Source organism: Sciurus carolinensis, chromosome 2, assembly GCF_902686445.1.
Source record: "Sciurus carolinensis chromosome 2, mSciCar1.2, whole genome shotgun sequence".
Lineage (NCBI taxonomy): Eukaryota > Metazoa > Chordata > Mammalia > Rodentia > Sciuridae > Sciurus > Sciurus carolinensis.
The window spans coordinates 28,190,919-28,210,513 of NC_062214.1; the positions used below are offsets into that span (position 1 = coordinate 28,190,919).

The following is a 19,595-nucleotide window of genomic DNA, read 5'->3' on the forward strand; positions in this document are numbered from 1 at the left end:
TTGAGTGTTCATTCCCCACATCTTCAACAGTACTGGATTTTATTTGTTTCTCCCCCCCCCCCAATCAGTTGATCAAAACAAAAATAATGTGGTGCTCACCTGTTATCCCAGCTACTTGGGAGGCTGAAGCAGGAGGACAGCAGGTTTGAGCTCAGCCTGGGAAATTTAGTGAAACCCTATCTCAGAATAAAAAACTGGGGATGTAGCTCATTGGTAAAACACTCCTGGGTCCAATCCCCAGTACTGGGGAAAAAAAATTTAATGAGTGAATAAAATAAAATAAAAAGTTAATGAAAAGTTAAAAATTCTTATTTACCTAGTAATTAGATATGTCTTTATATCCTTTGACTTTCTCTAGGGTGTGTTTTTTTTTCTATTGACTTTTAAAGGAGCCCTTTGTTCTCCATACTAATGCTTTGTTATAACACACGTATTTTTTTTTCACAGTTGTCACTAGGCTTTTATTCTATGTATTAAGTTTTAATGTACAGATTTTAAATTTTTATGTCATAAATCTGTCTGTCTTTTTCTTGATAGTTTCTGGGTTGTGTCATGTTCTGAAAGACCTTTGCATAGCTCAACATTATAAAAGTATTAGCCTATATTTTTTCAAGTTTCTTATTTTCGGTTTTTATTTTTAGTTAAATTATTTGTGTGTTGATTTTGTGGTGTTGGGGGTCAAACTTGACCTCATGCATTACTAGGTAAGTACTCCACCACTGAGCTACATCCCCAAACCTTTTATGTTTAGTTTTTAAATATTTTCACATAATGCAGTATGTTAGAGCCCCTGACCATTTTATAGTATAATTTTTATTTTTTAATTAAAAAATTTTTTTAGTTGTAGATGGACACAATACCTTTATTTTGTTTATTTAGTTTTTTTATGTGGTGCTAGGGATCGAACCCAGTGCCTCATGCAAGTGTTCTACTACTGAGCCACAACCCCAACCCTATAATTTTTATTTTTAAAAATTAACTGAAGCCTTTTGAGAAAATTGTCCCTTTTTTCATATATCATAAACATTTTTTTCCTTTTTTTTGGGGGGGGGGCTAAAGTTCATGTTTATTTATAATCATTGGTACAGTGTTAGAAACAAGCAACCTGTGAGCTGAATATAGCCCATAGGCCCCAATTTATGATTTTTCTTAGCCTTCATGATATTTAAAAACCAAGACATTTCTCATAAGTCTACATTTGGGCTTCTTTTGGTAGGGATGCACCTATCTATATTCCTGTTCCCATAGCCCCCTATACACCTTGTTCCTTGGCTGCGTGGCTCCTGGAGGCACTTGAGTTCATGATCTCTGGGTCAGAGGATGCAGGGGGGACTGCGTCCACTCCCTTGACTAAGATATGGCTCTTGGCTGTCTCCAGCAGAAGACTGCTATTCCAGAAAGCTCAGTTTCCCCTTTGGGAGGGACTCCTCATGTAGGACTTTCCCCAGGTCTCTGAGGCTACAACTGAAAAGCAACTGAGCCCCACCTTTAACAGAACTTCAGTCTCTCTTGTTCCGTTTCTTCTTTTTGGTGCTTCTGTCAGTGTTGACTCTAGTTTCTTCCTTCCCTGGTTGCTGCCACCTCCTCTTCTCAACTCTGCTCCGTATTTCCCCGGTCCTGTCATCATCGTCTTCACAGCTTATATCCAAGACCACCTCCTCCTCCTTACACTGCTGTCTTGTCTTCTTTCTTCTGCTGCTTCCTTTACTGTGTGCTATGCTTTCTGCTTCCCTGGCCTCACCATCTAGAGCAGCTTCCTCCCCTTCCTTGTCACCCATGTTCAAGTCCTCCTCACGCTGCTGCCTTTGCTTGTCTCTGCTGCATCGGTCACCGTGTGCTCTGCTTGCCACCTCCTTTCTCCCAACACCACTTGCAGGATCCTTACCGCTTCCTTCTCTACCCAACACCACAGTCTGCTCCTCCACCTCCTCCCCTTCACGGTGCTGCCTCTTCTTTTTCTTAAGATGCTGATGGGCTTGCTCTCTGCTCTTTAATTCCTCTAGTCCACTTGTTCCTGCAGCCTCTTCCTCCTCACTCCTTACAGTTGTTCCCCCTCTCTCATCTGAGACCTCTTCCTTGTGATGTTGTCTTTTCTTCTTTTTGCTTTTCCTAATGCTGGGCCTAGTGTGTTCTGGGTGTTCCTCATCCACATTCCTCTCAGTTGCTCTACACTCTTCTTCCTCTTTCTGTTTCCTTTTCTTTTTCTTTTTTTTGGGGAGCTTACTTTCAGACTGTGGTTGAGAGGTCTCAAAGTCCTAGCCTTTAAGATGAGCCAGGAAGGCCTGCTCCTGGGCCTCTAGCCGAGCAAGCTTGACCTTCATTGTGATTCCAAGCCGTGCAGCCTTGTGTGCTGTTCGCCCCTCGCAGGCTTGGAGCAGCATCTCATCAGTCAGACTCCCCAACACCCCCAGTGCTGAAATGCAGTCTCACATCTTTGGAGGGATGGGCCCTTGGCTGTCATCATCACTGTGGTTCTCCAAGTTTTTGTCTGGCTTCTCTTCACCCGAAGTCAGCGTGGCTGTCTTCACAAACTTCTGATACAGCATGTTAGGCTTGGGATGATTATAATGAGTGGTCTCCTTGGAAAGGCGTCTTATCTGAACTCCATCCTGCCCAGTTTCCACTACCAAGTTGGCTGCAGTCTTATTGAAGAGTTCATTCCACCAGTTGTTTGTGAACTCCTTGGCAGGGTTGTGTCCCACCCCATGAGTGTCTTGCTTCAGTGTCACCTTGATGGCCTGGTGATGCCATTCTCCTTCTGGCCTAGGCCTTTGCCTTGAGTCCATCCATGCTTTAGCAGCTGCTCCTCAGCAAACTTCATCCCACGACTCTTGACCTCTGAGGTGAAGCTCATGGTGGGCAAAGAGGCTCAGCTTTCACCACAGGAGAGATGACTTCACCTGTCATCGAGATGTGCTCTCCGCCGAAACATGTGCTACCCCTGACTCGGGCGCCGCCATCTTCCTTTTTTTTCCTTCTTGACATATGTTTTCCTACTTTGTTTTTGGTGGTTTTAAACAATGTATAAAAGTTTCCTAACATTAATTATTTTGATAAATGTTAATGTGGCTCTTGGTTAGGGAATAGCTGAGAGGAACTGGGAACCTTGAGCATGCTAGGCAAGCACTCTACCACCAAACTATACCTCTAGTTCCTTGTTATTGTATTGTTTTAAAAAAATCAAAGTCCCATTCTCATCCCTGATCCTATTTAACAATTCTACCCCTCAGCTACAAGTAACCATTGTTAAGACATTCTTGTCTTTCCACAACTTTTTAAAAATGGAAGCAAATGAATGTATATTATTTTTATTTTTTAAATTTTAATTTGACCTATTATTTGGCTTTTCTTTGTGACTTCTAGATTTTATACCATGCTTAGAAATTGTTTCTGCAGCCTGGTATGGTGGCACATGCCTGCAACCCCAGCAACTCTGGAGGCTGACCAGCCTGGATAACTTAGTGAGACACTGTCTCAAAAATAAAAAAAATAGAAAAGAATTTGGGATGTAGTTTAGTGGTAAAGTACCCCAGGTTCAATCTCCAGTATTAAAGAAAAAAGAAATTATTGCTACTTTGAGATTAAAATACTGAAGATCTTTTTTTTCTGATATGGCATTTTTTCTAACATTTAAATCTTAAAATTCATCTGGAAGATATTTAATGTAAAGATTAGGTAACGAAATAACATTTATTGAGGATCTTCCCATATGGTTTCATTTCAAGTATCAATTTGTACCATTTTGAAATGCTGTCTTTATTATATGCTCAATTCCCAGGTTCTTTTCTGGATTCTGCTCTCTTTATATTGATCTGTTTGTTTATTCATATACCAAAACAAGTTTGTTTTTTTTTTTTCACATCAGGTGGGAAATGTGCCACGTTACAACAAGTTTAGAGGGAGTCATATCTCACCCAGTGGTGTAAACACCCATGTTTGTGAACTGGAAAGGATCCTAAACAATAGTCTTAATTAATTTTAGTTTATATAGTGTACTTGACATCTGGTGTATATCTGTTCTCATATTTTCAAAATGTTTTAAAATATTTTCCAGTATTTTCTCCTTTAGATGATTCTCCTCACCATGAACTTTAGAATCAGTTTATGTATCCCTACCAAAAAAAAAAAATTGGGAGGAAGGATTTTATCAGAATTCCTGTGCCTTTATAAAACGTTTTGGAAAATTTCTGCATGTCTTTTATACCCTTGAGGAAACTTTGGTGTAATTTTGTAAAATCATTAGGTTTTATTCTTGGGTATCTTGAAGTTTTATTTCTATGATGATTAGGATTTTTTAAAGTTATATTTCTCTGTCTTTCTCTTTATCTTCTGTTGTGTGAGAGAGAACCCAGGGCCTCGCACATGTGAGGCAAGCACTCCACCACTGATCCACATTCCCACCACTAGGTGTTACATTTTCAATCAGTCTTACTATGGTATAAAAAAAATTTCTGTCTCTAGAAAATAGATTGATTTTTGTTGATCACCCTGTTGAGCTTTCTTATTCATTGTTCCATAGGCTGCTTTGGACTTTTAAGGTAGATTACGCAAATACAGGTTGAGTATTCTTCTACAAAATATTTGGCACAAGAAGTATTTCAGATTTCAGAGTTCTTTGGATTTTAGCATATTTGCGTAGGCTTTATCAGTTGAGCATCCCTAATCTGGAAATCCAGAAATCCAAAATGCTCCAAAATCTGAAACAGTGCTTCAGATTTCAAAATACTTTGGGATTATGGGTATTCAACCTATAGTAACAGTCTTGCTCCCCCCTCTTTTTTTTTTTTTTTTTCCTTAAATTATTTTGGCTAGAACTCCAAGATGTATGTCAAATGGTAGGTAATGGTGAGCATCTTCCTGATAATTAATGGGAAGGCTGCTGAAATGATTCTAGCCAAAATGCCCTCCTTCTTAAATACTGTCTTCTCTTGACATCCTGGAATAGTGCCCATTCTTTCTTTGTCTTTTGGCTGTCCCCTTTTCCCTACCTCCAAGCAGCAAATAATGGCATGTTTCAAGCCACCTACTCCAGTTTACAGGACACACACTCAGTGATCCATCCTCATCTCAGATTACAGTCATCTCATGCCTGCTCATGATTTTATTACCTCCTGTAAGCCAGGCATTCACAATTTGAAATCAACCCAGAACCCTCTCTCCAGCTCTGTCTCACTGAAGAGCTCCCCTTGGCTTTCTTTTAGGTGCTCCTAACTTAGTACCTCTAAAGCAGTTCATCATTGCTAAGCATAGCTGGACCCATCAGTATAAAGCCCACAACCTGATTCATTGTTAAGAACCAGAAATAGCATAAAGACCCCTTCCCCTGAGAGACTTTCTCCGAGGGTCTTATTTTCCATTGGGCCAGCCACTTCATCCTAGTCTTGTCTCAGTTTGTGCCTTGGATATTGGCCACACAACCTGCCTCTCAGGAGCTCCTGCCAGTCATGGATACTTGCCCCAAAAGTCACATCTTTCCTTGCTAATACTCTCTACTCCCTCCCCTGCTGTCCCTAGGCAGGCATATGGTCAGTTTCTAGTCATCTTCCCCCTCTTTGCCTGTAATTTGTGGGGAGACTCTCCTCCATTGCCCTATGAAGAACAAATGGAGTCTTTAGTGATTCCTCTAGGGCTTATTCTATCCAGATGCAGGGTTGTGAGGAAGTTAATATCTGCTCATCTCTGTGTGAACAGGAAATATGAACTGTACAGCATGGACTGGGACCTGAAGGAGGAACTCAGGGACTGCTTGGTAGCTGCTGCACCCTATGGGGGCCCCATAGGTATGTTGCCCCTCCCCCATTGCATGCTCTGGGACCCTCAAATTAACTTGGTTCCTGAGGATCTTGCTGTCTAACCTGACCATTCTCTGCCAACTTACTCCATTAAGATGCTTTCAGTTTTGGTTCTCCTAACATCTGCCTTATGTTGGGTAGGCCTGAGACCCTGGTCCAGAGGCCTGTGTGGGGCCTGAGGGTCTAGGACAGAAATCTCTTCTCAAACCACAGCACTGCTGAGGAACCCCTGGAGGAAGGAGAAAGCTGCCAGTGTGCGACCAGTGCTTGAGATCTACTCTGCTTCTGGTATGCCTCTGGCCAGCCTCCTGGTGAGCTCTCCAGACTGTTCCTGGGTCTCTGGGCTGGGTGGGGCTTCCTTATTCCAAGGACAGACTCAGGAGTTTCTCTCTGCAGTGGAAGAGTGGACCTGTGGTGTCCCTGGGCTGGTCGGCTGAGGAGGAGCTGCTTTGTGTGCAGGAAGACGGTGCAGTGCTGGTTTATGGGCTTCATGGTGACTTCCGAAGACACTTCAGCATGGGCAATGTAGGGGCCACAGGGGGCTTGGAAGGAGGATGGGGTTTATGACCCTGTGGTTCCCTCAACCCATGGTCCTTTTCCCCAGGAGGTGCTCCAGAACCGGGTTCTAGATGCCCGGATCTTTCACACTGAATTTGGTTCTGGAGTGGCTATCCTCACGGGGGCCCATCGTTTTACCCTCAGTGCCAATGTGGGCGATCTCAAACTGCGTCGGATGCCAGAGGTGCCAGGTAAGCCCTATACCCGAGACAACCATTTGGTGCCATAGATGTGCCTCCAGACTGTGGGAGCAGCCAGGGGCTCTGTTCATTATGAGGTTGTCCCCTTCCCTGGTTGCAGGTCTGCAGAGTGCACCGTCATGCTGGACCACTCTGTGCCAGGACCGAGTAGCACACATTCTCCTGGCCGTGGGGCCTGATCTTTACCTCCTGGACCATGCAACCTGCTCTGCAGTGGTGAGTGCCTGAGTGAGAATGAAATCTGAAGGGGTGAGGGAGGCAGTGAGAAGGCTCTGAGAAGTGTCCATCTGGTGTCCTACCCTGCCCTGCCCCAGACGCCCCCTGGCCTGGCCCCAGGAGTGAGCAGCTTCCTGCAGATGGCTGTCTCCTTTACGTACCGACACCTGGCGCTCTTCACAGACACAGGCTATATCTGGATGGGGACAGCATCACTCAAGGTATGATTCTAGAATAACAGGGAATACTGTGCCTGTCCAGTGAAGCTCTGTTGGGGATAGGGGAGCGACTTTTCAACCAGACCAGTAACTGCTGAAACAGGGCCATGACATCCCTGCTCTCTTTCAGGAGAAGCTGTGTGAATTCAACTGCAACATCCGGGCACCCCCGAAGCAGATGGTCTGGTAAGGACAGGGGTGTTATTTGGGGATGGGAATGGAACATGTTTCTGGGGACACCTTGAATCATCCTGTCTACTGGCCAAACTATGTAGAGCTTGGATCTTCTATTTTGCCAGTAAACACTTGAAGGAACCATTGTCCTTTGTGGGCCTCAGCTGCCAAGGGGAGCTGTTGATACGGGGGTGAGAGGGAAGCAGACAGGTCAGCCTGTGGCCAGAGGAATGGAATAAGGGCATAGTCCTGCACAGGGCTGTGGGAGACTCGGCTGTGGGTCTGCTGTTCTGGGAGTGTCCCAGAGTCGTGTGTATGGTACTGCCCACAGGTGCAGTCGTCCTCGCAGCAAGGAGAGGGCTGTTGTGGTGGCCTGGGAGAGGCTGATGATGGTGGTGGGCGATGCCCCTGAGAGCATCCAGTATCCTTGAAGGGCTGCCTTTGTGGGGTGGGAGGGGTAAGGGAGGTCACTGGCCTCACTCTAACTTTGGACAGTCTTGGAAACCTTGACCAAGCTCAGGTTCGTGCTTGATGAGGATTCCTACCTGGTGCCTGAGCTTGATGGGGTCCGCATCTTCTCCCGCAGCACCCATGAGTTCCTACATGAGGTTCCAGGTGAGGCCCCACAAGGGCACCATGTAACCTAGGGCAGAGGCTCCTCAGCACCCCAGCTGCTCTGGGCCAGTGACCCAAAGCAGAATCTAGGTATCAAGGCAAGACTGAGGGTTCTTGCCCCATCTCCACTTACCAACTCCCTCCCCCAGTGGCCAGCGAGGAGATCTTCAAAATTGCCTCGATGGCCCCTGGAGCGCTACTGTTGGAGGCCCAGAAGGAGTATGAGGTAAATCCATGGACTTCTTCCCAGACCCTAAGATGGGAAGAAGTCCTTTCTTTCCACCTACTGACTGGTCTAGCCCTCTGCCCCTGTCTGGGCATGTGTGGGCACAGCCAGGTGCCACCTGTCAAGAGAGGGTTCTAGATACCTATACTCCCAGCAGCTTGGGAGGCTGAGGCAGGAGGATCACAAGTATAAAGCCAGCCTCAACAATTTGGTGAGGCCCTAAGCAACTCAGTGAGACCCTCTCTCTAAATAAAATATTTTTAAAACTATTTTTGAAAAAGGGTTGGGGATGTGGCTCAGTGGTTAAACACCCCTGGGTTCAATCCCCGGTACTGAAGAAAAATAAAAAGGTTTCAGGTGAACTGCTCAGGGGAACTGAAGTGACATGGGTGTTCTCCACATGGTGATGGGGAAGAGTAGGGCACCCCCGCTATCCCCAGCCAGGCACAAGTCAGCACAACTGTGAGAAGTTGTTAAGGCCTCCCAGAGGCAACTGTGAGTCAACATGGGATGATCTCAGGTGAGAGGTGGAGTGAGAGGTTTGGGCTCCAGCCTATGTAGGCCCTCCAAACCAGTCCATTCAAACTTCAGCCCAGAGGGACTAGGGGCTCATGTGGGGTGTCCTCTGTCATTTCGCTCCATCACTGAACCTCTCCCTACAGAAAGAAAGCCAGAAGGCAGATGAGTACCTGCGAGAGATCCAGGAGCTGGGGCAGCTGACTCAGGCTGTGCAGCAGTGCATTGAGGCTGCAGGACATGAACACCGGCCAGACATGCAGAAGAGCCTGCTCAGGGTTGGGCTGAAGAGGGTTTTGGAAAGGGGATACTGGGAAGGGGGTGACCTAGTTTGGGTGGGGGGTCAGGGAGGGAAGCTCTCTTTCACTGCTCTCTGGCTCTTCTCAGGCGGCCTCGTTTGGAAAGTGTTTCCTCGACAGATTTCCACCCGATAGCTTCGTGCACATGTGTCAGGACCTGCGTGTGCTCAATGCTGTCCGGGACTACCACATTGGGATTCCCCTCACCTATAGCCAGTATCCCCTTGCTTGCAGGGAGGGTGTTTATAGCTGGTGGTGACAGGGGAGGGGGCTGGAGATGTGGTCTGCAGGTCCTTGGCAAATAGGACTTACCCCATCTGAATCCTTAACCAAGAAAAATACAGATATAAGCAGCTCACCATCCAGGTGCTGCTGGACAGGTATAGCAAGCCCGGGGGTGCTATAGGAGGGCTGTACGTGGGTGGGCATTGTGGCCTTGGGGAGGGTCTTATGGTCATTGTACCTGACACATCTTTTTAAGATTTTGGAGGTCTGAGGCACAGGCTGGGGCTACTCTTCTCCCTCTCTCTGCCCTACCTTGTCCCTTGTGTTTTCTCACCCACCCTTGTCTGTCAGGCTTGTATTGCGGAGGCTTTATCCCCTGGCCATCCAGATATGTGAGTACCTGCGCCTTCCGGAAGTGCAGGGCGTCAGCAGGATCCTGGCCCACTGGGCCTGCTACAAGGCAAGGATGTGGGATGAGACCCAAGGGCATTTAGGTGATATCAGGTCCTGGTAAAAAATGTGGAGTGAGGGGGTGGGGATCTGATGAAGGCCCTGTGGGGGTGGGGGGTGAGGAATGACATGCAGATGTGTATCACACCCTCCCCCACACACCTTGCAGGTGCAGCAGAAAGATGTGTCAGATGAGGATGTTGCACGGGCCATTAATCAGAAGCTGGGGGACACACCTGGTGTCTCTTACTCTGACATTGCTGCGCGGGCCTACGGCTGTGGCCGCACAGAGCTGGCCATCAAGGTGTGGGTGCCCAGCCCTCCCCAGAGTCTGTAATATGAATGTTCAAGGCCCCCATTCCAGCTCTTCTCTGCCTTCCTCCCCACCCTACAGCTGCTGGAATATGAGCCACGCTCGGGGGAGCAAGTGCCCCTTCTCCTAAAGATGAAGAGAAGCAAACTAGCATTGAGCAAGGCCATTGAGAGTGGGGACACTGACCTTGGTGAGCAGAGTTTGGGTGAGAAGCAGGCTGGGGCACCTAGGCTAAGGAGGTCCCATGGTAGAGTCCCCAGTCTACCCTGTTGTCACACAGTGTTCACAGTGTTGCTGCACCTGAAGAATGAGCTGAACCGAGGAGACTTTTTCATGACCCTCCGGAACCAGCCCATGGCCCTGAGTTTGTACCGACAGGTGTGTGTGGTGGGCAGGGAGCAGGATGGAGCTGCCTGAGCCCTTGAGTTGGCATTAATGACTGATGGCCTGCCCTTTGCCCAGTTCTGTAAGCATCAGGAGCTAGAGACGCTGAAGGACCTTTACAATCAAGATGACAATCACCAGGAGCTGGGCAGCTTCCACATCCAAGCCAGCTATGCCCCAGGAGAGGTCTGAGGTCAATGGGGTGGGTGGAACCCATGAGCTGAGGCTATTGGTCTGGTTCCTTCTCTAGGAACCTAGGCTTCTGCATTTGGTTCATACTCCATCTGGTCCTCACTGTTGTGGGAGAGTTTGAGAAAATGTGAGACCAGAATGGGGACTGGTTCCAGAGGAGTTAGCCATCCCTCTCGGACACCAGAGCAGTGCCCCTAGTGGGTAAGGCTGAACTTGGCAACTCTGAGCACAGGGACTGGGAAGCTGTCACCTGGATTGGGAGGGCCTGGGTCCTGTGCACCGTGAACTTAATCTCCTTTTGTCTTTGTAGCGTATTGAGGGACGTGTAGCAGCTCTGCAGACGGCAGCTGATGCCTTCTACAAGGCCAAGAATGAGTTTGCAGCCAAGGTTTGGCCTGCCCTTTCCCAAGAGTCTCCTGGCCTCGCCTCCTGCTCTTTCCTTCTTGTCTCACTCATCCCTCACCTGCCTCATTCTGGTCCCCAGGCTACAGAGGATCAAATGCGGCTCTTACGGCTGCAGCGGCGCCTAGAAGATGAGCTGGGGGGCCAGTTTCTAGACCTGTCTCTACATGACACAGTCACCACCCTCATCCTGAGTGGCCATAACAAACGTGCAGAGCAGCTGGCCCGTGACTTCCGCATTCCTGACAAGAGGTAGGTGGGGACCTGGGCTGCATGTGGTACCAGGACGACCTGCCTGTTCTGCAACACCTCTAAACCCAGCTTTCCACAGGCTTTGGTGGCTAAAGCTGACTGCTCTGGCAGATTTGGAAGACTGGGAGGAACTGGAAAAATTTTCTAAGAGCAAGAAATCACCCATTGGTTACCTGGTGAGTCAGGGGTACTCCCTTCAGCTCCCAACTACCGAGGGTCATCTGGGCAGGGACACTGGTAGGATGACTTGTTCAGGCACCTGTTCGGCTGCTCCATGTACTAGCCCATGTGTGGGCAGATAGCATCCGCAGTGTTGAGTGTATGCAGGATGGGCTGGAGGCTGCCTGCAGAGGGAGGCAGAAAAATGAGCTGCTTTCCCCAGGGAGAGCCAGTGGGGACAACATGTGCCTGAAGGAAAGTCCTGCTTGAGTTGGGGGAAATAAGGGTGTCTGGGAGGGTGCACTATGAGGTAGGGGAAGATACCATGGGGTTTCATTTTCTGTGGCAGGTGGTTCAAAGGTGTGAAGACCAGGTTTGATAATGGCAGCCATGAGAGAAAACAAGCCCTGAGAGGGCAGGTGGCAGCTAACACTTGTTGTCAAGTGGGTAGTAGTGGTGGATGGTGAAGGAGGAGCATGAAAATAATAGATTTCAAGATCCTAACAGGGGACTGGGGATATAGCTCAGTTGGTAGAGTGCTTGCCTTGCAAGCATAAGGGCCTGGGTTCAATCCCCAGCACGGCAAAAAAAAAAAAAAAAAAAAGATCCTAACAGGTCTTTGGTTTAGGTTTTTTTCTGCCCTAAGTATGTGGAGACCACAACTGTCTTGCATTGTTGGATTGGTATATAAAATACACGTGGACGATGTATCCATTGGGCTTTGCTCAGAAGAGGACAGAGACTATGCTTTGTCTTCTCTCTCCACCCCTTTCCTCTCCTGTGAAGCCCTTTGTGGAAATCTGCATGAAACAACACAACAAATATGAGGCCAAGAAGTATGCTTCCCGTGTGGGTCCTGAGCAAAAGGTCAAGGCTTTGCTTCTTGTTGGGTGCGTTGAAAGAGGGCCCTATGGGTGTGAGGTGGCTGGACCAGTGGCTTGAGAAGAGGCAGGGTTGGTGCCCTTGGGCAGTCCCAGTACCATCTCCCTTTCTGCTCCAACCACAGGGATGTGGCTCAGGCTGCAGATGTGGCCATTGAGCACCGGAATGAGGCGGAGCTGAGCCTTGTATTGTCCCACTGCACTGGAGCCACAGATGGAGCCACAGCTGACAAGATTCAACGAGCTAGAGCACAAGCCCAGAAGAAGTGAGGAATGCTCCTTTCAGGGGGTTCTTCCCCTAGACGCTGGACATGGCAGAGGATTACTTCATCCAGTTCCTTCCCCAGAGCAAAGCTGAGGAAGGGATAGGGCAGGAGGGGACTCTTGTTGTAAATAAAGTTGGGACACTTTAGAATGCTTGTCTTATGTAGCCCAGTCTAAGAAAAGCAAACCTGAGGCAGAACCATCTAGACACTGCAGCAGAACTCCATGTATTTGGTGTTGGCACTGGAGGTAGGGCTTTATAAGAGGGTCCTATGTGACTCCTTGTAGTTATCAAGGAAAGTTCTCTTGGGCTTACAGCCCTGAGGAAGATTATGGGAGAAAAGATGCAAAACTTAGCAAGAATCACACTGAAAAACACTATGTGCTTGTGCACACACTCGGGACAACCACGATAAACATTTTGCCATTATTTCATTTGTTGCCCACAACAGTCTAGTGAGATAGATAACATCACCCCTCTAACATAAGAGGAAATTGAGGACCAGGGAAGTTGGTAACAGCAAATATGTGGCAAAACAAGGATTTGACACCCAGGTTGATTGTAAGCTGGAACAGGAATCAGGCTGTCTGTGAGCAGGAGAACCTGAGGAAAGGCCCCAGGACTTAGGAGAGGCATGTGACCATCCAGTGGTGGGGGTTGAAGGGGAACCCCCTTCTGAGAACCCTGCCTACTGAGCAGTGGAGGACAATTTTTGAGTGGTGTCTGGTTGAAGAGAAAAGGAAGATAAAACATCTCAATTCTGCCTAAGAACTGTGAACTAGAGACTCCTTGGCCCCACCTGACTGCCAGTGGAGGCCTCACCTCCAGTCTTGGCCCTCTGCTCTTGGTCTCCAGCCTTCAGTTTGCCACTCCAATACACTGTGACTCTTCCTCCCATTACCCAGGGCATTCCATTTTCCTTGTGTTGCCCTCTTATTTAGAAGGAGGACAAAGGAGGAAACCAAAGCCCAGTGCCTCACTAGAGCTTCGGCACCCCCTACCCCCGCTTAACATTCCTAGGTATAACCATACTTCAAAAAAGCGTGAGAGACTTGGGGCCTTGTAAGGTATGTCCTTTTCTTTTTTCCCATCTGATTTATAAATGTAAGTTCGTGAAAATTTTTCGACAGGATACAACAGAACATTTTGCATCTGCTGCCCAGTGTCTGGGCATCAACTGGAAGACTCAAAAGGCAGGGGGTAACTTGACAGCTAGGTGCTGAAATCACCCAGGGGCTTGCTTTCCCACATGTCTGGTTGAAGCTGGTTGTTAACCAGGACCTTAGGGTTGTAAACCAGAACATTCTACAACCAGGGTACCTCATGACATCATGATGTTGATCATAGGACTAGCTAGCTGGGTCCAAGAGCAGACATCCCAAGAAGGAGCCAGATGGAATCTGTTCTGCCTTTCCTGACCTGCTTTAGAAATCCCATGGTGTCATACCTGCCACATTTTGTTTGTCAAGGCAGTCTCATATACTTACCTCACCAATATCAAGGTGAAATAGCCTCCACTTCTTGATAGGGGAGTAGCTAGGTACTGGAAATATGGCCAGGTTTTGGAATCACAGTCTGGCACAGCCTATCATTCTTCCCTTTGAAACAAGCAGACACCTCCCAGGAAAGGAAAGTATCCCAATTCTAGGCTCATTCTAGGCTGTTTTCCTCCCCAGTCTTCCCTCCACAATTCCTCACTGCCTTTTAAAATGTTTTTCTTGCCCGGAAAGGTGGCACACTCCTGTAATTCCATAAGCTCGGGAGGCTGAAGCAGAAGGATTTTGAGTTCAAAGTCAGCCTCAGCAACTTAGGCCCTAAGTAACTCAGTGAGACCCTGTCTCTAAATAAAATACAAAACAAAAACATGCTGGAGATGTGACTAAGTGGTTAAGTGCCCCTGAGTTCCATCCCCAGTGCAGAAAAAAAATGTTTTTCTCCAGGTTTTCTTTTTTTTTTTTTTCTTTTTTGTGGTGCTGGGAATCAAACCCAGGGCCTTGTGCTTGCAAGGCAAGCACTCTACCGACTGAGCTATCTCCCCAGCCCTTTCTCCAGGTTTTCTAGTTCTCCATGAAAGAAAATTGCTACCAAACAGCACAAATTGGAAGGGGAGATTTGGCCAGTGCTTTTAGAATGTACATGATAAAAAATCTGCATCCCAAAGCAACATACCACCTATTTCTTCAAGTGCAATGCAAACATTTAACACTGTATGGCTGTCACTGTACACATGAAGTTTTAAAAATACGTGGGAAATACTTTTTAACAACAAATGTATACAAACAGTGATTACGACCTGTAAAGTTGTAAATGAAAAGTGTGTTAATGTGGAGAAACAGTGGAATTGTCTATGGGGAGAGTTGTTTGAAAATTAAAGGCAATTTTTAAACTTTTTTTGGGTAAAGTTAATCTCTAATTTTCTTCCCAACTTTTTATTGTAAAAACTTCCAACTTTTGGTCTGGGGGTATAGCTCAGTTGGTGGAGTGCTTGCCTTGGAAGCACAAGACCCTGGGTTCAATCCCCAGCACTGCAAAACAAACAAACAAAACAAAACTTTCAACTTTAAATTTTTTTTTCCAGTACTGGGGGTTGAACCCAGGAATGTTATACTCAGCTACATCTCCAGCCCCTGTTTTAAATTTTTTATTTTGAGACAGAGTCTTGCTAAGTTTGCCCAGGCTGGCCTCGAGCTCCTGGTCCTCCTGCTTCAGCCTCCCAAGTTGCTGGGATTACAGGTGTGCACCACAATGCCCAGCTAATAAAAAGAATTTTTACAGCAAACACCTCCTGTATAACTGCTGCTTGCATTCTGCATTGACATTTTGCTATACTCAATTGATCACACATCTGTCCATTCATTAATCCATCCTATTTCTGATGCATTTCAGATCAGTATATCTCTTCCTAAATACTTCAGAATGCATTTCATTAACTAGAATTCATTATTTGTACCTTTTTTTCTTTTAGGCAAAATATTACACAATGAAATACACAGATATTGTGTACATTTGCTAGTTTTTGACCAGTGCACACACCTGTAGTGATATTTAAAACAGAACTGGAGGGTGGACTTAAGCTCAGTGGTATAGTGCTTGCCTAGCATGCATGAGACTATGGGTTTGATCCACAGTACTGCAAAAGAAAGAGAGAAAAAAATCTGAAAAAAAGAAAGTTCTTGTTCTTATTTTTGTTTGTATATTTATTTATTTTATAGATAAAACCCAGAGCCTCACACAAGCAAGGCAAATGTTCTACCACTGAGCTACATCCCAGCCCCTTTTTCCAAATCTGATTGCTTAATTGTATTAGTGTGAATTGTCTTCTGCTGTGAGCAAGTGTGTAGCTGGCCTGTGCCTATTATGATGTTGGCCTGGGCCAAGTATTGTTCAGTGGATGGGGTTTGGGGCAGAGAATCTTGAAATATTTCTCATCCTACATCAGGATATCAGTGGTAGCTGTATAGTGAAAGTCAGGACAAAGGCTCTTATAAGACATGTCAGGGCAAGGAGGCTGCCTGGCCTGTCTTTTAGGTATAAAATATAGCAAATGACCTTTAGGAGTTAGACAGTGTGGCCCAAAGGTTCTCATTTACTTCAACTTTCTATCGTATTGCCTTGCTTTATTTTCATTACAGCACTTAGGAAGTTTTCTTATTCATTTGTTTGTTTATTGTCTGTTTCCAGAATGTAAGCTCCTGAGAGCAGAGGTCTCTTCTGTCTTATTCCCTGCAGTGTCCAAGCACATGGTCTGTACTCAATAAGGATTTGTTGAGAGAATGACTCATTGTTCTACTCTCTAGATGGGGAAAGGAGGCCCCAAAGAGGGGAATTGACTTGCCTAAAGAAGAGTCCTTTACTCCTGTCCTCCAGCTCTCCTTCTAGTTCAGTCCTTTGCTCATGAACCTGTGACTGTTGAGACACCTGTGGGCTGACTGACAAGAGCCTACCCCTAGGTGTACCCCATGGGCTGGGTCTAAAGCAGAACTGGAAGCAAGAAGGCTGTAGCTTCCTGCTAGAGTGGGCCTGGGTCTTGGAAGCCTGTCTCCCCTCCCCTCCCTCTCTTAGTTTTTCTCTTTTCCTGTCCTTTCCCAAGACAACCTATAATTGCTGAGGGGACGTTGGGGGTGGCCTCTGTACACTCCAGGAATAAGGTAGGATGGAGGGCTAGGCAAGTCTCCACAGGTAGGCAGCTGAGAGGATGGGACTCTGTTCTCTTCCGTTAGAAACAGTCTGTGCAGTTACTTTGCTGAACCTTCCTTTCCAGGGTCTCAAGGGTGGGTCACCCAAGACTCTGCCTCTCCTGGCTGAAGTTCTGTGCCACTTTTGCGCACACATCACAAATGCTCTGATCAGAGTGTGCCTGTCTCATGGGGGTGAGAAAAAGCTTGCCTTTCCTGAGAATGGGTTGCTTGCCAAGCTGTATGTGCCTATAATCTCAGTACAGCTCTGGGAGGTTCCAGGAAGAGCAGCAGAAGAAGGCTTAGGTCACCCAGAGAGGGGCAGGCTGGAAATCAGGGGCTCTCTGACTGTCACACACACCTGTAACATTTTCCCAGGTGTGGTCAGATGGGGTAGGGGTTCTTTATATGGTCTCAAGGATGATAATAGTTTTTGTCTTCTTCAGTGCTGGGGATTGAATCATGTCCTCACACATGGAGCTGCATCCCCAGCCTTTTTAATTTTTTATTTTGAGACAGTCTCAAGCCCAAAATGTTTGCTAAGGTTGACCTTGAACTTGCCATCTTCCTGCCTTATCCTCCTGAGTCACTGGTATACAGTCATGCCACCACACCTGGCAATAGCTATTCTAATTATATTAGTAAATACAAGTTGTTCCTCTGCCCCTCCTGTGGGTCCCATGGTGCGATGCTGAGTCAGTATATTCTATACTATTCTATCCCTTTGTAAATTACATTTGACATGGATTAAGCCAATATAAACTGCATATATACATATACTGTTTATATATAATCTCCAAACCCTTTTATGGTAATACAAGTAAATTCAAATAAAAATAAACATTAAGAAATAAGTGTGGGTTAGATGTGCATTAGATAAAACCATGCTGGTGTGATTGCTGTGCTCCTAGCTACCAAGGTACTTCTTGCACTTACAGAATTTTTCAGGATTTTTTTTTTCTTTCATACTCTGAGTTCCAGTGCAAGTTCTGGCCTCACACTTTTCCATTTGGTGTGCATTTCCATTCCGAGTTTGGACTTCCCAGGAAACATGACTGTTGGGTGTGTGGGAGGCACCCTCATTGGCTGCCCCAGGGGTCTAACATTTAGGAGATAGAACAGTGGCTTCTGGGTCTGAGGCTGGAGTGTTTATCAGGCACAGGTGCCTTGGGTTCCGCTAGCTCATTGATAACCTCTGGACTTTGGCCCTGCTGAAAGGAACCAAGAGTCATAATTCAAGGAGGAATTTCCCTGCTAGAGAGGGGATCGTCTGAGAGAGACCCACCGCAACCTAGTATTCCCAGACTGTTGCTCAGGTTAGCACGCACTAACTCACTCACAAATAACCGGGACCCGGGAAGTGCTCCAACAGCAGAGCCTAGGGGTGGTAGAGCATCAAGTTGTTGGAAATAGTAGCTGATGTGGGCTCCTCCTCCGGCAGCAGTACGTTCTCACGGTACCCTCTCCGCCATAAAGAGTCGCGGCTGGCCACAGACCCTTTCCCCGCAGCGCTCCGAATGTGGGACTCTGCCAGGCGGTTGTGTGTGAGGGGAGATTGGGGTTGGCCGGCCTAGAGGAGAGGCCTGTAGCCAACCTACCCCGGACACCGCAGACTCCGGGTCTAGGATGAAGGCTCCACCACAACTCTTGTGCCCTGCTGTGTAATCTGCTTCCAGCCCGCATACACCCCAGCCACTCGCGCTGCGCAGATCATTGAGCGTCTAAAGGAACCCGCTGGAGACCACACCCCAAAGCGTTTTACTTGCCACCTCGTACGATTAGATGTAAATTAACTTGAAGCCACAGATGACCAGGTCCTCCAGCACCCACAGTACTGCGCCTGGAAAACCGCTCGCGCCAAACATACAGACAGATGGTTTCCGGGCACCACGCGAGGACTCCGGGGCCCAGGACTCCGGGAAGGGTGTCCGCATCCCGCCCCTGGGGGATGCCCATCCTAGTCCTCTCCGCACTTTGATCCTTTCCTTCCCCGCTAGGCCTGTGGCTAAAGGTAACACCCGCCCCGCAGAGCACCACGTGTCGTACTTTCACCCTGCTCCGTGGAGGCCCAGGACCAGTACCAGCATCTCGAAAACGGGGGGGATTTCCCTGGGGCTCGTGTGGAAATGGTGTGGGCTGGCTTGATGTAAGGCGGTACCCACGAGCCAGGCACGTTCTAGGGACTTAGCAGGTTCCTCCCCCGATCCCCCACCCCATAAGATCCTCAGTCCTAGCCTTGCAGCAGTTAAGGACGGTGGTGGGGGCGGGGTGGGAGGAGGACGAATGAATCACTTTCGAAGAGAGCTGGAAAGAGGGCTTTCACTAGGTATTGGTGTGGCTGATCCCTAGCCTATTTTCCGCATCTATAAACTGGGAAGAAGGCTCACGTCCAGGGGTCAGGTCTGTCAAGAAACGGAAGACGGAGGTGCACTTGGTAGCCGGTACTTCTGAAGCCCAGCTTCCCGAAAGGTTGCGCCGCGGTGGGGCGAGCCTCCCCGGTGCTGTGAGATTGCGATACCCGACTCCGCGCCCCCGGCGGACCGGCGAGCTCTCGGAAGCGCGCGAGGGCGGGGCCCACGAGGGCCGGAGACGCCCGTTCGGTGTCGACCAACCAGCGCCCGTCTCTGAACGGCCAATGGGGACGCGCCTTACAGCTAAGGCCGGGTTGGGAGCGAGGCTGCAGCGAGTGCGGCGCTGACAGGGACGCGCGCGCGATCCAGCTCGGACCCCGGGCCAAACCCGCCATCACCGCTGCCCGCCCAGTCGCCCCCTCCGCCACTTCCCCTCGCCATGGAGGCGAGGCCGCCGCCGCCGCCGCGGGGCTCCAGGCCGCGGGCCGGGCGGCGGCCCTGAGGGCGAGTGGCGGGCCGAGACGCAGCCGCAGAACCCAGGCGGAGGCGCCGTCCTCGTCCCCAGCGGTCCCGCCCAACGCCCGACTCGGTGAGTGTGGTGTCGCCGCCGCCCGGGTGGGCTCCGGAAGCGGGGGAGGCTCCGGGTGCGGGTGGGAGGGGTCCCCGGATCCTCCTTTTCCCAGTAGAATCCCTCCCGCTTCTGCTGTCGGATCCCACGTCCCTGCGCGGTGG

The 19,595-nt window shown here is 48.3% G+C and overlaps 3 protein-coding genes and 1 pseudogene across 7 annotated transcripts in view; 2 read left to right on the plus strand and 2 right to left on the minus strand.

Moving 5' to 3' along the window:
* The window catches only part of Vps16 (VPS16 core subunit of CORVET and HOPS complexes), a 26,124-nt gene extending 11,967 nt beyond the window's left edge, over window positions 1-14,157 (plus strand). The window contains exons 2-24 of one of the 3 annotated variants that reach the window (XM_047539808.1): window positions 5,692-5,780; window positions 6,006-6,103; window positions 6,189-6,317; window positions 6,397-6,541; window positions 6,651-6,766; window positions 6,865-6,987; window positions 7,115-7,170; window positions 7,490-7,579; window positions 7,679-7,773; window positions 7,923-7,999; window positions 8,662-8,793; window positions 8,903-9,030; window positions 9,159-9,194; window positions 9,391-9,499; window positions 9,659-9,793; window positions 9,884-9,992; window positions 10,083-10,180; window positions 10,265-10,372; window positions 10,689-10,766; window positions 10,863-11,032; window positions 11,112-11,208; window positions 11,978-12,081; window positions 12,198-14,157. In XM_047539808.1, the coding sequence (XP_047395764.1) occupies window positions 5,692-5,780; window positions 6,006-6,103; window positions 6,189-6,317; window positions 6,397-6,541; window positions 6,651-6,766; window positions 6,865-6,987; window positions 7,115-7,170; window positions 7,490-7,579; window positions 7,679-7,773; window positions 7,923-7,999; window positions 8,662-8,793; window positions 8,903-9,030; window positions 9,159-9,194; window positions 9,391-9,499; window positions 9,659-9,793; window positions 9,884-9,992; window positions 10,083-10,180; window positions 10,265-10,372; window positions 10,689-10,766; window positions 10,863-11,032; window positions 11,112-11,208; window positions 11,978-12,081; window positions 12,198-12,342 (2,467 nt within the window). In that variant the 3' untranslated portion in view covers window positions 12,343-14,157. The other 2 variants (XM_047539809.1, XM_047539810.1) reach the window with 2 other exon arrangements.
* On the minus strand, window positions 1,500-2,910 carry LOC124972638 (G patch domain-containing protein 4-like). The gene is given in 3 exon segments (XM_047537148.1): window positions 1,500-2,394; window positions 2,431-2,743; window positions 2,746-2,910. Coding segments are annotated over 3 exon segments (1,317 nt in total). The 5' UTR covers window positions 2,855-2,910.
* Window positions 3,860-3,954, minus strand: LOC124978557 (uncharacterized; annotated as a pseudogene).
* A 5,020-nt stretch (window positions 14,158-19,177) lies between the features above and the next one.
* Window positions 19,178-19,595, plus strand: part of Ptpra (protein tyrosine phosphatase receptor type A) — a 140,540-nt gene continuing 140,122 nt past the window's right edge. For all 3 annotated transcript variants that reach the window (XM_047538843.1, XM_047538844.1, XM_047538845.1), the window contains exon 1: window positions 19,178-19,452. The gene's annotated coding sequence lies outside the window, so the exon portion shown is untranslated. The remainder of the gene's footprint in view (window positions 19,453-19,595) is intronic.